At 51.7% G+C, this 16,272-nt stretch overlaps 1 protein-coding gene across 2 annotated transcripts in view; it reads right to left on the bottom strand.

The window, feature by feature from the left end:
• Positions 1 to 932: 932 nt before the first annotated feature.
• The window catches only part of CLMN (calmin), a gene marked incomplete at its 5' end in the record, with an annotated part of 35,420 nt that continues 20,080 nt past the window's right edge, over positions 933 to 16,272 (bottom strand). Inside the window, 7 exon segments of one of the 2 annotated variants that reach the window (XM_014582896.2) lie at positions 933 to 3,004; positions 5,187 to 5,283; positions 5,633 to 5,703; positions 6,326 to 6,386; positions 10,714 to 10,910; positions 12,347 to 13,960; positions 15,944 to 16,026. In XM_014582896.2, coding sequence (XP_014438382.1) covers positions 2,840 to 3,004; positions 5,187 to 5,283; positions 5,633 to 5,703; positions 6,326 to 6,386; positions 10,714 to 10,910; positions 12,347 to 13,960; positions 15,944 to 16,026 — 2,288 coding nt within the window. 2 annotated transcript variants of the gene reach the window in all.

Raw genomic sequence — 16,272 nt, 5'->3', positions numbered from 1 at the left:
ACACAAACACGTACACAAAGAAAATATTAAATCAAGGAAGAAATTTGATCAAAGGGGACATGTAACCATAGCACACTAGTGAGCTCAGGAGCGAACAATCCTCACACACCACAGGAACAGCGACGCTGAAGAGATGATCAGAGGATGTCATCTAACTAGACAGGGAAGTAGGGTATGGGTAAGTGGGAAATTGTCATCTGTAATAACTGCAGGTCAGTAGATGTTTCTAAATTAATTAAAAAGTAAGGTGCAAGCGTGTTATATGGAAATGCAAAGGTAATTAGGAGAAAATAGGTAAAAGAATTTAGTGGTTACTGTAGGAGCAAGACTTCGGAGACTGCTAGTTCTCATGAACACCTTGTAGTATTTTGATTAAAAACACACACACACACACACACACAATCATAGGCCAGCAGGTGGGCATGGAAGTTAAGGCGCTGGATCTCACATGGCCGACTGCACAGTTTGAGTCCCAGAACCAGTGGTTTGCAATTCATGCTGGGCATGTGTGCATGCGTGTTCAAAATCCCAAGAGGAGACCGCAGGAGGGGCTGCAGTGCGGCCATCCCCCCTGGGAGCGATTTTTCAATTTTCTTCTCTCTCTGTCTCTCTTCTGGGGAGTGCACATGCCTTATAGCAAAAAACTGAAAAACAAACAAACAAAAAATACCACAAGCAATGGGATGATTTGTCCTACGGCCTTGTGTATCTATTTTCTACATCCAGTATCTTCCATATAAGCCTATACTGAGATTTTTTTTCCTTTGGAAAAAAAAAAAAAAAGCAGTTTATTGCCAACCTGAACCAAATGACTCTCAGGCGTCTTGCCAGTAGATGTTTTAAATATTATTACAAGTTGTAATAGGTGAGAGAAGAAGCCTGCAGAGAGTTTTCTGTACAAGGTCTAGACCCATAAAATGAATTAATTCACATTTGGGTCAGCTCTTCTCTGGCTCTTCAAGCATCTAATTTAGGCAAGGACTGCATGGTGTCCAGGGTCATAAAATATCACACATATTATCTTTATTGTCTGTACCTCTGAGCTTTCAATGATGCCAAGGAGCTCATTAATTAGTTCATTTTCCATGGGGCTCTTGGCCTCTCAGATGGAATCACGCCAAGCTCCCAGCAGCTTTGGACTTGGAAGGCTGAGCGTCTTTGGGGGAGCAGAGGCAGACTATAATCAGAATGGTTTAGAGGCCAGATTTGAGCTGTCATCTACTCAAAAGTGCTATGTAAATTCTTTTGGCCGTGCTGGAATTCTGTGAACTTGAAACCCACTGCTCGAAATAAGCAAATCCTTGGCTCGCTAAGAAAGAAACATGATTCCTGGAGTCAGAATAACGCTAGGCTGTCAAACGACAAGCTGTTACGGCTGTCCAAGGTATTCCAGAAGGAAGAAGAGATGAGCTTGATGTGAATAAATGCTTCCTCACGGGAAAAATGCAAGAATGAAACGATGCTTACCGGTTGGCCTAAACGTTTTCTTTGAATGAGGACATTTTTATCTGGTCTTTTCACCCTTTTTGACACATTCGTGTGACCAGTGGAAGTTTCCTAGAAGTGACGGCAAACCCGGACTGGGCACCAGGTAGCCGGTGTGCTCACTGCGTGTCTATTCCTGGTTGGCTGTGTGACTTTGGTCAACCCACTCTACTTCTCTGGGCTCAGCCAGACAAGATGCTGAGGCTCCCTCCTCATAGTTGACAGTAGACGCTATTTGAGGGGGAGGACTTGGAGGAGTCAATACACACTCTCCACTGACATGAGTCTTGCAGGAAAGAGGGGAGGGAGCCCAAGGCCGAGGAGGATAGAAGCGTAGGGGAATGTCTTGGTCTGGTCTACTCCAAAGAAGCTTTCGAGAAAGCCTTGGCAAGAAACCCATTACAACTGACCACAGAGGATGCCCGAGCCAAGAGCCGCTCCTGTGGCAGGCAGGTGTGCACAAAGCTTTCTCGGGCAGGAATGTGCAGGGCCCCTTCCAGCCCTGGCATTGGCAGGAGCTTATTCTGGGTCCAATCACTTCTGCCTGTGGTCAGGGCTTCCGACAGTACCTCAAGGACTGGCACAGAGGACTCAGAGCAGTCACTGAAGCCAGGGGGTGGCCAAGGCAGGGTGGAAGGGGGTCTTGTGCTGCTGACGTCAGCCAGAGCTGTTTCTAATGGATGGTCTAGACTGGCCCCACTCAGGTGGAAAAGCTTTAGAAGTCCTAGCTCTACCTTGATTCCATCAGTGAAAAAATGAATTGGAAACACATCATACCTGCCCCCATCCCAAACGAGAACTAGAATGACAAAGAGTATACCCTGGCTCCCGCCAGCCTTCAGCTTCTCCCCTGGGTGTGGCCATTCACTGTGGGAGGGGCTCGCCCAAGCCGGCTGCTCGGAGAACACAGCAGTCGCCGGTTTGACAGGGGCCAGAGCCCAGTCCCTTTCCAAGCACCTGGCCTTGGAGGGGATGTGGCTCAGCCTGGGGAGCCCACCTTCTTTCTCATCAGGGGGCCCTCGACTGAGAGGTAAGTAACTCAAGTTCATCCAGGACCTAAAGACCCTGCTGGGAGAAGAGGTTTTGGCTAAATATCAGTAACGACGCTTATGGCCCCACGGGCACGCACGTGCACACCAAACCCCGCTGCTCACCTGAGTTTCGAGCACGCAGCCAAGGAGAAATGCATGCTGGGTCTTGCAGAAGACAGAGGAAACATACACTGAACGAGTGGGAACAACAAGAGGGGGGCTAAGTTTCCGCAGTGGTCCTCAGTGCCTAGAACCCGAGTAAAAGGCAGTGAGAAGGGCCCCGCCCCGCTCAGGGTCCCGTCTCTTTATTATCCAGACATGCGTCAGAGCCTGGTGATGTCGAGCTGAGGGAAGAGCAGCAGGCAGTAGACCAGGAGCCAGAGGAAGATGATGAAGTACATCATGTCCGGCTGCTGCACCAGCTGGGTCAGAGAGTCGCTCTGGAGACCACAGGGCCCCGGCAGCCCGGCCTCTCCAGAGTTGCTGGCCTTCCTACAGGAGGAAAGACGGAGACAAGGCAGTCACAAGCAGGTTCCTGGGAAAGCGGCCACGTCCCGTGCGATGCCCTCCCCAACCCCGTACTCCAACCTCACTGCCCTCCTTGGGGCCTGACGCTTTTCCGTGAAGTATTCGGGGAGACCCACATCAGGAGTGTGGACCTCTGAGCTCTCACAGTGAGGGCAGATTCGTGACAACTCTTCCTAGTCCACGGGGCCTTCCGAGGGGCCTGGGGAGCCCTGTCTGCACACGACTCCTGCTGGAGCAGAAGCTTTGGTCCAGGGACAAGGGCAGCTCCTCAGTCCCGACCCAGTGCAGACACCAGACACAGCCAGGCCTCATGGTCTACACTCAGGCTAAACTCAGACGCTCTTTTCTGCAACTCTAAGTCTCTTTTTGACAGAGACTTGCATGTTTAACCAATTACTAACCTAGGAATTCCTAAGCCCACCTAGAGCCTACAAGCCCCTGCTTCCAGGTGTCCGCCATCCTGGGTCAGGCCCCCGGAGAGTGCCCTCCCCAACCCCGTACTCCAACCTCACTGCCCTCCTTGGGGCCTGACGCTTTTCCGTGAAGTATTCGGGGAGACCCACATCAGGAGTGTGGACCTCTGAGCTCTCACAGTGAGGGCAGATTCGTGACAACTCTTCCTAGTCCACGGGGCCTTCCGAGGGGCCTGGGGAGCCCTGTCTGCACACGACTCCTGCTGGAGCAGAAGCTTTGGTCCAGGGACAAGGGCAGCTCCTCAGTCCCGACCCAGTGCAGACACCAGACACAGCCAGGCCTCATGGTCTACACTCAGGCTAAACTCAGACGCTCTTTTCTGCAACTCTAAGTCTCTTTTTGACAGAGACTTGCATGTTTAACCAATTACTAACCTAGGAATTCCTAAGCCCACCTAGAGCCTACAAGCCCCTGCTTCCAGGTGTCCGCCATCCTGGGTCAGGCCCCCGGAGAGACTCCTCACGCTGATTCACTGAATCAGCTTCGGCTGCGTCTCCTGCCCTCAGAGCTGCATAGAAACCCCTGCATCTGAGCACCCCGGGAGCATTCTGTGTTTTGCTGAATGGCCTGTTCTCTCAGAGCTGTGTTTAGAATAAACCATGTTAGCTATTCTCTCTGCAGAGCTTGGTCATCTCCCAGTTTCTATCAAGGAGAGGTGAGAAGCCAGGAGCTGAGGGGAAGGGGGGCTCTGCCTGAATCTGCAGGTAGAGACACGTAGGCTGCTTAGGGCTGTTTCTGGGTGTGTGGGGGAGAGAGGATGGGACTGGGGTCCCCACACTGTTTCCCGAGTGAGGGCACAGTGGGAAGAGACATTTGCCACCATCTGCAAACTGGGTGATTCATGCACAGAGAGCAGGCAACTGGCAGAGCTGCTTTCTCTTTTTCAAAACTGCCTAGAGAAAGAAATTAAACTCTATTATATTTCCTATTAGCAAATGCTCGATGTAGAACACATGGAACACATACCCGCGTTTCTCAACTTTGCAGGTTCTATTTTTAGCATCTGTATCTCCTAAAAGCTAAAATATGTTTTTCAAGGAGCTTGCCCAGCCTTGTTGAAAACTCGGCTCAGTATTTCCACTTTCTGGCAGGGGAGGGACGCTCCCTTTAAAAGCCAGAGAGGTGGCGTTCTAAGGACCAGATGCCTGGGTGTTGGGCAACACTCACAGAGGCTTCCAATTCAGTCTTCTAAATCCCTCCAGGCCAGTTCAAATCCATGGCAAAAACAAAACACAATGACGCAAACAAACAAAAAAATGAAGGGATCCATGATACTGGGAGGGGCGGGAACATCTCAGAACTGTCACAGTCAGAGATTTTTCTGGTTTCCTTCTGGTTTTTGTTTTTTCTTTTTTTTTAAGAGAAATTTTTGCTTGCCAGAGGGACAGAGAAACAGAAAGTGAATCAGCCCCAGGGGGGATGACCATGCCTTAATTCCTCCTCCATCCTCCTCCTGGGATTTTGGGCACACACACACACACAGACACACACACACACACATGCCCTGCATGAGTTTCAAGCTGCGGGTCCAGGACTCAAACCATGGTCGACCATATCGGAGTCCAATGACATAACCATTACACCATCTGCTGGTCCCAGTTTCCTATGTTCTACACGGGCAGTTTCACATGAGACTCGGCCCGCTAGATTTCCAATGACAAAAAATACTTTCATAGACTTCCTGGCAAGTTTGCATCCCCGCGTCATGTCTGCTCTGACGCCATGAAACTGCAAAATCAGCTCAGTGAGCTTCTGAGTATTGTACCTGGAGTGGGAACACAGAAGGGACACCGCAGTCAGGCGCGACAGCGTTGCGGAACGCACACATCACACGGTCACCACCTGCTCTGCCCCCCGTGACCTCCCTGCCACAGCATGGTTATGTCCAACGGCAGGCCCATAGACAGGCATGCTGGGAGCCGGGCACTGCCCAGGAGTGCGCCCCCCCCCCCCCCCCCCCGCCACTCCTGCTGCAGCTGCATTCAGTCGACAGGTATTTGCTTGCATTTGTCCATTTATCAACAAAGCACGGTTGGGAAACCGCCACCCCAGAACGTAGGATGCGTAATTTAACCAAAACCCACAACGCTTGAACAAAGAGCAAAGCCACCCACCTGGTTGACGTTCGGTTTCTTCTGTCATCCAGATCTGCTGCAGTCTTCAACTGAATATAGCTAAAATGGTCCTACAGTGAAATTTATAAACAAAACCCCCGCAACCCAATTAGTAAAGATGGAATCTCTGAAACAGAAAATAAAATGATTTTAAACACACAAAGCCAAGCATGCCATGTTTTCTCAATGCTGCAAACGTCTAGTTCAAACTGCTCATCAACAGGCGTCCCTCTGCCCTTTGCCCTGGCCCGCCCACTGGTGATTGGGAGAGGCCCACCAGCTGTGACCCGAATGGGGCAGGCTGTGGACCTTGGCTATATGGGGTCCCGATCCCGGCACATCCCAGGCCAAGAACTTGCGAATGTAAAGTAGACCCCCTATTAATGTTGCACCTCCTTCTTTGAGTATGACCTTTCTGGGGGTGTGTGCAGAGGTCGTAGGGTGTTTTAGATGCATTTTTATAACAAAGAGGCCTTTGGGCTTTAAAATCGTCACTTTATTTACATCCCCTTATTGCCCAAACTGGAATCCGACTGGACTGTGCTTAACAACAAGGTCTCAATGTGCTTGTCTTCTATCCAAAAGTATAGTTGTTGCACGTCAGTAATTTCAAAGCTCTGGGCTGGGGAGGAGGAAGGACGGAAAGGAATCGATTAGCAGGGGCCGAGCAGAAGAAGAAATTCACATACTAACCGATTCCAAAGACCTATTAGAACGTCGTCGAATATAAATGCTGGAGTCGCTGTGACTAGGCCTGAAAAACAAACACACGTTTTGAATTGGTGCCACCCACAGCTCCGTGTGGCCCAGCTGTGTGGTCACCCCCACCCCAACTCTTCCACATGTGGACTGTGGCAAGTGATGACTTCAGGCCGAGGGACAGAAATGAGCAATTGGATTCAATATGGCCGCCTTCATTGGCATGTGCTTATAAACAGCAGGAGGGGCATTAGAGAGACACACGGGACCCTTGTCTACAAGAAGAAACAAAGTCAGGATGTTAAATAGAAAGTACGATTCTTGGACATCGTAGCATTTGGGCAGAAAAGGACTTCTTTCTCCAAGCATCCTGAGCTCCGGACTCGCCAAGATCCTTGGCAAGTGCCCGGACCTGGCACCTGGACTCCCCTCTCCAGTGCTGTTTTCCATGCATAGTGCTACTTCCTGCTTCTGGGCTGGACCACCTCCTTCCCTTTCACACACGAGATGATTTTCCGACCAGTTTTGAGGCTGATAGGGAATGTTCCTCTGTCCTTCTTCTGAATAGGGCTGGCCTGTCCAGGGCTGAGGCCTGGGCTACCATCCTGGCTCCTGGCTGCCTCACTGGCAATGCTGGCCAAGCATGTCCACCTCCACTTGGTTTCCTCATCTGTACAACGGAGCGCACTCCCACCCCTACTCTGCAGATCTGGTGGTGCTGGTGGGGATCTCGGTTCACTGTAGGGCAAAGCGCCGGGCCTTGTATTGCTGCTCAACAGGGAACTAGGTGTGGGGCGTTGATGTGCCTTGGCCCAGAGTCATCCCACTCTGTGCACATGTGGAAGACCTTCCTCAAAGCAAGACCACTGTGTGGCATCCCAGGGTCCAGGACAAAGGCATTGGACCCCGGAGCTTACTCTCCAGGAATTCGTGGTCAGCCCTGGTATTTCTGTCCACCGCTACCCTGAGAAACCTCGCCATGCTCTTCCCTTGAATTGGCTACCTCTCCAGCTAATAGTCAGTGAGCACCTACTATGCGCAGGGGCTACACCAGGCTCGGGGAGAGCCCTTGTCTGCAGTGTACAATCTGGGCTCATTTTTCCCAGCTGTTATCACAACACAGAACGGAGGCAAAATGCAGCCATAAAGACAAAAGAAACCTTGATGCCCAGAAGCTGGTGGTGGCCCACCGGAGCCAACACACACGCGGAACCCAGGGACGCAGAGCCATTCTCTCCACCACGAGTCTGTAACAGTTTCCAGTAGGAGAAAGGGTACCTCCACTAGGAGGAAAGGCTCGCTCTCTCTGCCCTTTCTGGAGCATGCGCTCTTTTAGGTGACCTTTGGCTTATACTAGAAGCAAATGAGATGCAGTGGGTTTGAACTCTGACCTCTGCTCTTACAGCCAACATCAAGAGCCCACTGTGAGCCAGGAACCGGCTAGGAGCTGAGGCCCTGACTCCTGGCCTCTGGGGCCAATGGCAGACCGAGGAAGCAAATGCACACACTTGTTCGTCCACCCACAGAGTTTTACTGAACGCCCACTGTAAGTGGGTGCAGTGCTGAACATGGGGCTAAGCTGGTGAACCCCCATCCGTGCTCCCCGCCCCGGGGAGCTGGCTCACCAGCTGGGGGAAAGGCAGATGGCAAATATGAGGGACTGAATAAATCTGTGGAGAAATGGAATTCAAGTATGGGTTTATTTTGGTACAAAAGGTTGAAATCCACAAATAGCTTTTGTATACTACACCTTTTCCATGAACCTTTTGAAGACTGTGTTTATGTCCCTATGCAAATTATTATCCTGTACCTAAAATGCTTGGGACTAGACGTGTTTGGGATTTTGGGCTGCCTGCATACATAGAACGAGATACGCTGGGCAGGGTACATCACACAAAATTCACTGATGCTTCATATCTTACGCACGTGGCATGAAGGTGATTTTATGTGTCATTTTTCTTTCTTTCTTCTTTTTTTTTTAAAAAATTTGCCAGTGTGTGTGTGCATTTGTCTGACAGAGAGAGGGAGAGAAAGAGAGAATATACCCTCCCCCCATGGGGAATGGTCACAACCACAATCTCTTCTCTCCCATTCTTCATTTTCGGATTTTAGACACACACACACACACACACACACACACACACACACACGGCATATGTCTCGATCTGTCAGGTCTAGGACGTGAACCACATGGTCCCTCAGGTGGAAACCAGCTGCCTTAACCATCATACCAGCCGCTGACCCTCCGCAGTATTTTCATATTATTAGCACTTTGACTAAAACCTGTCACATGAGGTCAAGTGTGAAATTTTACTTGTGGCTCTAGAAGTTTTTGGTTTTGGAGCATTTTGGATTTCAGATTTTTGGAAAAAGGATGTTCCACCTGTAGAAATTTCAGTGTTGATAAATTCTCTGAAGAAACAGTAGAGACTAGGAGACTGTGTTAAGGGGGACCAAAAAAGAGCCTGGAGGAACCCAAGGAGGCTGCTTGGAAGTAGTGGTAGTGTGGGACCAGATGGCATAATGGTTACATCGTTGGACTTCCATGTGGTTGACTGTGGTTTGAGTCCTAGACCCAGTGGCTTAAAACTTAGGCCGGGCACATATGCGTGCATGCCCAAAATCCTGAGAGGAGACTGGAAGAGAAGGGATTGTGGCATGGCCATCCCCCCCAGGGAGTGATTTCTTGCTTTGTCTCTCTATCTATCTGGCAATCTCATGTGCCCTACAACAAAAGAACTCAAAAAAAAAAAAGGAAAGAGAAAAGGGTAGTGAAGCTAAGACCCAAAAGCTGAGAAGGGGCAAGGCAGAGGTCAGCATTGCAGGCAGAGGGAAAGCCCTCAAATGTGAGCAGTCTGGGGTGGAGCTGGGGAGGGGGCAGTCAAGGGACTTAACCAAGGCTGAGGTGCCGCTGCAAGGAGGATGGAGCTGAGTCTGGGGGACAGACAGCACGGGGTCCTGCAGGCCCTCGCCGTCTATACTAATGGGGAGTTACAGGGAGTGGCTGCATCAACACATGGCCAGAAAGACACCCTGTGCTTGGGGAAAGCAGTTCCTAGAGCACAGTCCCCAGGGCTCGTCCCATTCCACAGCCTAGGCCCAGGTGTCACCTGCGAAGTTGCTTCTTGTACGGCCATGTGGGATGCAGCCGCCTTAACCACCATGCCAGCAGCTGGCCCGGCCCTGGCCTTCTCAACCTGCCTCTGAGCTCCAAAACGTGCATCGTCACTCGCCTGCACCTACCACCCGCTCCTGGTAGCGCTGGTGGTAACGTCTCTGTCGCCCAAGTATAGAGCCCTGGCTGGTCACCTCCGTGGTTGACCTTGTTCTCCTGCTTCTGAAGTTTCCAAGCCTAGCAGACGCCATGACAGAGGGGCTCCTGAGAGTTATCTGAGAGTTGGTCCCTACGTAGGGAGAAGCTGAGTGGTCTGGCAAATGACGGGTGACCCCTCCCCGAGCGCGGGGCGTCCAGCAGCCCTGGGCATCTGCCCGCAGCCTTTCTTTGTGCCTTGCGTCAGGGCCCACGACACGTTAAGAACACAGATGCCTGCTGGGTGGTTATGTTCAGGGACAGGGACGCAGGAGTCGCGGCAGTGGCCTCCTGCTGTCTTGCCCCTCCTTGCCCCGGTTGTTTCCCCACAGCCCAGGCGTGGAAGTGAGCCAGAGGGGAGATGGAGCCCCGGGCACCCAACGGCCTCCCCTTGGCCGTACGGGCTCTCCCTACTCACTCCCCCTGCACCTCTCAGTCGTTTCCCTGTGCAGCCACCGCAGGCAAGGTGAGGGGTGTTGAAAAGGACGTGGGCCATGGACCAGACCCTGTGCCTTCCTCAGCGGGAGACACTGGCGTCGTTGCGTGGCTGCAGCCTTGCTTGTCTGCCCTAACAAGGCACAGTCCCACCCGCCATGGGAACGGATGAAGAAACACGCGGGAAGAGCCTGACCACAGTCTGGACCCCTGCATGTGACGAATGACGGGAGACCAGGGCTTCTGGTGTCCGGCAGCGACTGGTTTTCCCTGGGACAGCCCAGCTCTCTGGTGGCCATGGAGTGACAGAGCAGCCTCTTGCAGACCCACGACATGCACTGTCCTACAGCACGCAGAGTCTGCTACTTTCTTGCCTCAACCTACCACGGTCCCGCCCTCTCTGTGGCTCCCAGCCAGAGGTGCAGCCATGGAGAGAGGCCAAGCTTCACATCCTCCCAGCTTTGCTCCTTAGAGTGGGCTGTAGGGACCCCAGGACAGAGTGAGGACTGCGTGTGAGACTGTATTTCCCTGCTGTCTGATCCCTCCCGTGCACCCCCATTCAAATCAGAAACTGGAAACGCAATGCCGCGTGACTCTCTGGCTCCATCTCTGGGGAGAGAAGACACTAATAAAATACCTGGAAGGGACTTGGTGGTCACCGGCGTTGTCTTCGAGGTCGTCTGAGGAGTGAACTGTCCCAGGCGCTACAAACAATGAACTTTCCGCGTGGTCCACGTGTTTCCTCTTCTCCTTTTTCTTACTGCTGACTGAGCCTCCCGTTACTTTTTCTTCTAAAGGGTTTGCTACGGTTTCCAAGTTGGGAGATTCCTGGGACTGGAAGACAACGCAAGCAAAGACAAGTCAGGGGTCCGTGTGAGACACAGCAGATCGTGGAGCACTTAGTGGTGCTACAAAACCATGGTGTAAACACAGCATGGGTTTCGGACCCAGCTGTCTGAGCAGAGGCCATGGCTTTCCCTCTTTGAGGCTCGGTTTCCTTGACTGACAAGTGGGTACAAAAATTACCCACCTCTTCTCACTATACCAGAGAGTCTCCTATGAAGTGGGCAATGGCCAAACCCCTCACACGCCCATTATCTGCTTAAACAGAGGAAAGGATCCAGAAAGTCGGGTGGGCCAAGGGGTGCCATGGTGTTCTGTGAGTTGGAGAGGTCTACCCAGAGGCAGGTGTCGGCTTGTGGAATGACATCGCCACGGTGCCTTTGGCCAAAGGTGGACCCTAGCACAACACCTCTAGCCTTTACGTGCAAAGGGAGATTCTTTTGCCACTGTCCATGCCAGGCCCTGACCCCCAGCCCCGTGCTCTGGAGTGAAATCCAGAAGTGTGGAAACTGGAGGGGAGGGAACCTCTCAAGAATTCCTTCTGGGACTGGAAGAACCTGTCAGAAGAGGATTAGAGCGGGCAGGCCAGCAGCAACCCAGGAGAACGTTCTGTGCAGGAGTTTAAGTGGCCCTCAGCAATTTGAAACCACGGTAAGTACTTCTCCCTCCACCCATGGGCAAATGCTGCCTTTTCTGACAAGGAGAAGACTTTGATTTGAAAGACTAGAGGAAGAAACATTTGCAATTGCTTTTTCTTTCTCTTTAGAGGTATTTTTGCTACGGGGCACATGCACTCACCCGAGAGACAGAGACAGAAAGAGTGGGAAATCACCCACCAGGGGGATGGCTACACTGCAATCCCTTCCTCTCCAGTCTTCTCTTCGAATTTTGGGGACACATACACACACGCGTGGCATGAGTTTTAAGTCACGGACGGGGTCCTGGGACTTGAACCACGGTCTACATGGGAGTCCAACAACATAACCATTATGCCATCTGTGGTCCCGACATTTGTCATTTTTGACTCTCTGGCTAGAAAACGTCTTTTTTTCTTCTAAAGAAAGAAGTGGGGCTGCAAGCTCCTGAGTCCGGGCTAAGTGCGAGGTGGCAGTACGAGTATGACAATACTTTGACAGTGACTGCTGGTCAGACCCCGCAGGCCCTGGTGTGATTGCACCTGATCCTCATCACAGCCCCGTGAGGAGGACCAGGGCTGGGTGAAACCGGCAAGATGCTCAGGGCGTGAGATTTCAGGAAGAGCTCACTCTGGGGTGCCAACCCGGTCCAAGCCTCACAGCGAGCGCCTCTTGAAGTACTGCACCCTGGGCCGCCCCTTACCCGTACATTATTAGCTGGGGATCCAGCTCAGCTCCAGAGAAGTGCCCATTCCCAGGTAGGGCCCGGGTTCCCGAACCCGGCAGGCGTACCTTCTGGCCCTCCCCTGGGTCACTCTCTCCAGCCTCCCTTTGGTGTTGGTCCTCCTCGGGGGGTGAGGCAGTGGGTTCTGAGGCAGGAATGGCCGGCTCCGTGTCCCTGCCGAGATCCGACTCCTGGTCTCTGGCACTGGGCCATGGGACCTCACCACCGGGCACCGAGAAACTGCTGCTGCTCTGGGAGCCACCGGCCTGCTCCTCCTGGGAGTCGAGGTCATGCGAATAACCCTCTGGCTCCTGGAGGTCCACGTCTTTGTTCTTCAGCTCCTCTGTGCCTTCTGCGTACGCCTCCAGAACAGCGGCCAGGGGCACCTCATAATGCGGGTAGTAGAACAGGTCGTGAGGAATGACGGAGATCTTCGAGAGCGGGGGGGACGGCTTGAAATCCAGGGCTTCTTCGCTGTGACACCCAAGGGTCTCCAGGCTGACACTGCTGCTCGGGGGGTTGGAAGGCAACTCTCCACCGAGCCCCTGGAGGCCTTCCGCGGCCCCCTCCTCCTCGCCAGGACGGTGGCTGGACTTCCTCTTGGCCTTTTCATACACCTCTGGCTTTCCGTCTGCAGGGGCCCCAGCATAGCCTTGAGCTTCTTGTGGGGAGCCCTCCTGGGGTTCCTGTGGGTCAGCCTGATCACGGGGCTCGGACGAGTCTTTCTTCTTGTGGGCCGATTTAACTCTCCTTTTCCCCAGCTTTTCAGCACAGTGCTCCGAAACCTCACCCTCGGCAGGTTTGTCCTCGGGAGGTGACGGAACCTCGTGGAAAGCTTGGCTGGTGGAAGCAAAATCCACAAGGTCACTGTTGAACTTGGAGGCCTTCAGGGGCACGCCTTCAAAGTCATCTTCGTCCATAGCTTCTGCGGTCAGCAGTTGTACCTGGAACTCCAAGGAGTCGGCCATGACAGTGTTTTCTGCCAGGGGTAGGAGGGCAGGACTCTCTCTGCCGTGGCCGGCACCGTTACAGCAGGAAGAACCCTGGGAAGACTGAGGATCTGCCCAAGAAACGTCACTGGGGACCCCATCAGAGGCTGCTTCCCGGATAGTCGAGGCTTCCTGTTTCTGCGTCTTTTCTTCAACCTCTGCTGCTAAGACGTGTCCATCCTGGGTCAACGGCCCCTTGGCCGTTCCCGGGCTCCCTTCAAAGCCCACGTCGTGGCTGTGGAAAGGGCCCCTGCTGCAGGAAGCATCTTTGTAGATGTCAGCCTCGAAGTGGACGGTTTTCTTGATTGGCAAAGAGTTGGTCCTCCGGTTGTCCTTTCTGGATGACAAAATGGATGATTCTGGAGAGGGGTCACTGACGCCGCTGGTCTTACCTGGGGTCGCTTGGAGGACCTGATCGATGATCTGGTGCATGAACTCAGTGGAGCTGTCTGACAGTGCACGGCTGGAGACGCCACCCAGGGAGAATCCCTTTCCACTCTCAGGCTTGTCGGGCTTGTCACAGACGAAGACTTTGGAGGGCGGCGGGTGGCTGCTTTCGTGGTTAATGGTGTAGGCACGTTCCCCGTTCTCAGTCAGAAGGAGGATTTTGCTCTCCTGTTCAGAAGGGGTTTCTTTGATGTGGACAAAGGTGGATTCAATAGGGATTTCTTTATCCAAATCCACAAAATCTTCCTGCAGAGAAACCCAGGACAATAAGAAATAATTAAAGTGTTGAATGTGCTATCTACATTCCCTTCTCAAACACAAACAAAAGCAGAAAATGCCACTTCAAAACTCATGCAAAGTGTCCTGATTACAGGGCCAGCAGTTAGTGTAATGGCTATGTCGCTGGACTCCTATGTAGCTGACCGCAGTTCGATTCCCAGACCTGGTGGCTTAAACTCACGCCGGGTGCGTGTGTGTGCGTGCCCAAGATCCCGAGAGGAGAATGGAGGAGAAGGGACTGTGGCGTGGCCATCCCCCCTGGGGGGTGATTTCTCACTTTCTGTCTCTCTGTGCCCTATAGCAAAAAACCTCTCAAAAAAAAAAAAAAACCAAGTAATATTTGTAACAGTAACATACATACATAAACTAATGATGAACTGCGAGTTCACAAAACATTAGGAACATTGCCCACTTGTCAGTCCTTTCTTTGAAGCAAGGTGCTTATTTTTTTGGAGTGATTTTTGCTATAGGGCACAGAGAGACAGAAAGTGAGAAATCACCCCCCAGGGGGGATGGCCACACCACAACGCCTTCTCCAGTCTCCTTTTGGAATTTTGGGCATGCATACACACGCGTCCAGTTTAAGATTTAAGCTGCCAAGTCTGGGACTCAAACTGCAGTTGACTACACGGGAGTCCAGCGATGTAACATCACACCATCTACTGGTCCCCTAATTACCGAACCCCCTGAGGCAACAATGGGTGTAAAATTACGGACTCAACAGAAGACTGCTGTTGCTGTCAATATTACCATGTCAGGCTTGTGCACAGGTTGGGTGGGGGCTTAACGGAGCCAGACCGGTATCTAACAGGTCTAATACTGCTCCAAAAATATCTGATATATTTTCCAGATACTCAGTATCACCTGAAAATAAAAAGTGAGGCTTTTAGGGGACTGGCAGGTGGCCCGGTGTGGCTGAGGTGCCGGGCTCCCACAGGGCAGACTGTGGATTGGGGGCCTGGCAGCTTGGTTTCTCGCTTCCCCCCTCTCTCTCTCTGGTCAAATTAAATAATAGTGATAATAATAATAATAAATAAAATTTAAAATAAATAATTCTTGTTAAAAATGCTAGGCTTCCGAACGGGCAGGCCTGATCATTTTTAATACTGGTAAAATCTGGTAGCGGCTATGATGTTCCACCTGGCATCTAAAATCACATAGCTTACCCAGATTCCAAGCCAGCGTCTTTGTCATCGGAATTAAGTTTGATATGGGAGAGGTTTGCAAGAGGCGTGACCATCTAACTTTCCCTAGCACTTGTAAATGTAATACAGGTTATATACAATTTTGAAACTAAAATGTGGCGGAGGGCACTGGATTCCCACATGTCCGACCATGGTTTGAAGTCCTGGACCTAACGGCTTGCTTTCTCGCTTTCCCTTTCTCTCTCTCTTTAAATTTAAAAAGTAATAATAACAAGCGGAATTAAATAAATAAATAATAAGTAATTCTTAAAAACTAAAAAAAAGAAGGGACCATCAGTTCGCAAAATAGCTATGTCACTGGACTCCCATATAGTTGACCCCGGTTCGAGTCCTGGACCCGGTGACTTAAACTCACGCTGGGTGTGCGAGACCAAGATCCTGAGAGGACAATGGAGGAGAAGGGACTGCGGCGTGGCCATCCCCCCGGGGGGTGATTTCTCGCTTTTTGTCTCTCTGTCTCTCTGTCTTTCCAGTGAGCACACGCGCCCTATAGAAAAAATGTCTCAAAAAAAAAAAAAAAAAAAAAAAGGAAAAAAAAAAAAAAAAAAAAAAAGAGGAAAACAAAAAACAAACTAAAAAGAGAAATTAAAATGTGGCAAGGTCAAGCTCAGGGACTCGAGCTTGAATTTAATAATCCCAGCTGATCACATGGAACAGCACAGCCCAGTCCCAGCTCTGCCTGCGGGCCAGCACGTGTTACTGTACAGCTGAAAGTCCGGACTGAGGGTCAGGACAACACACTTACGGCTTCCACCTCCGGAAAACGCTCTAGAAACTGTGCCACGTAAGTCACAATAGACTGTTCGTCTGGCGTGTCAACCATGATGTCTGTTAAGAGACGGGTGAGTTAGCAGGACACACAAACACGCTTTCCTGTAGGACCGCGGGACGTCTGGTGGTGAAGGATCCCCGGCTCATCCAGGGTTTTGCTCTTTATTTTGCAGGTGAGGACACACAGGCTGCTGCAGAGGAGCTGGGATGTAGCACCCAGGACTCCTTATTCCCCAGATGCTTAGTCCCTCCCCCAGGAGCAGCCAGCTCTTGGCTGACCCCACAGGTGAGTACAGCAAACCA

The sequence above is a fragment of the Tupaia chinensis genome, unplaced genomic scaffold, assembly GCF_000334495.1.
Source record: "Tupaia chinensis unplaced genomic scaffold, TupChi_1.0 Scaffold143913_1, whole genome shotgun sequence".
NCBI classification, from domain to species: Eukaryota; Metazoa; Chordata; class Mammalia; order Scandentia; family Tupaiidae; genus Tupaia; species Tupaia belangeri.
This window is presented reverse-complemented; position numbering and strand designations above follow the sequence as displayed.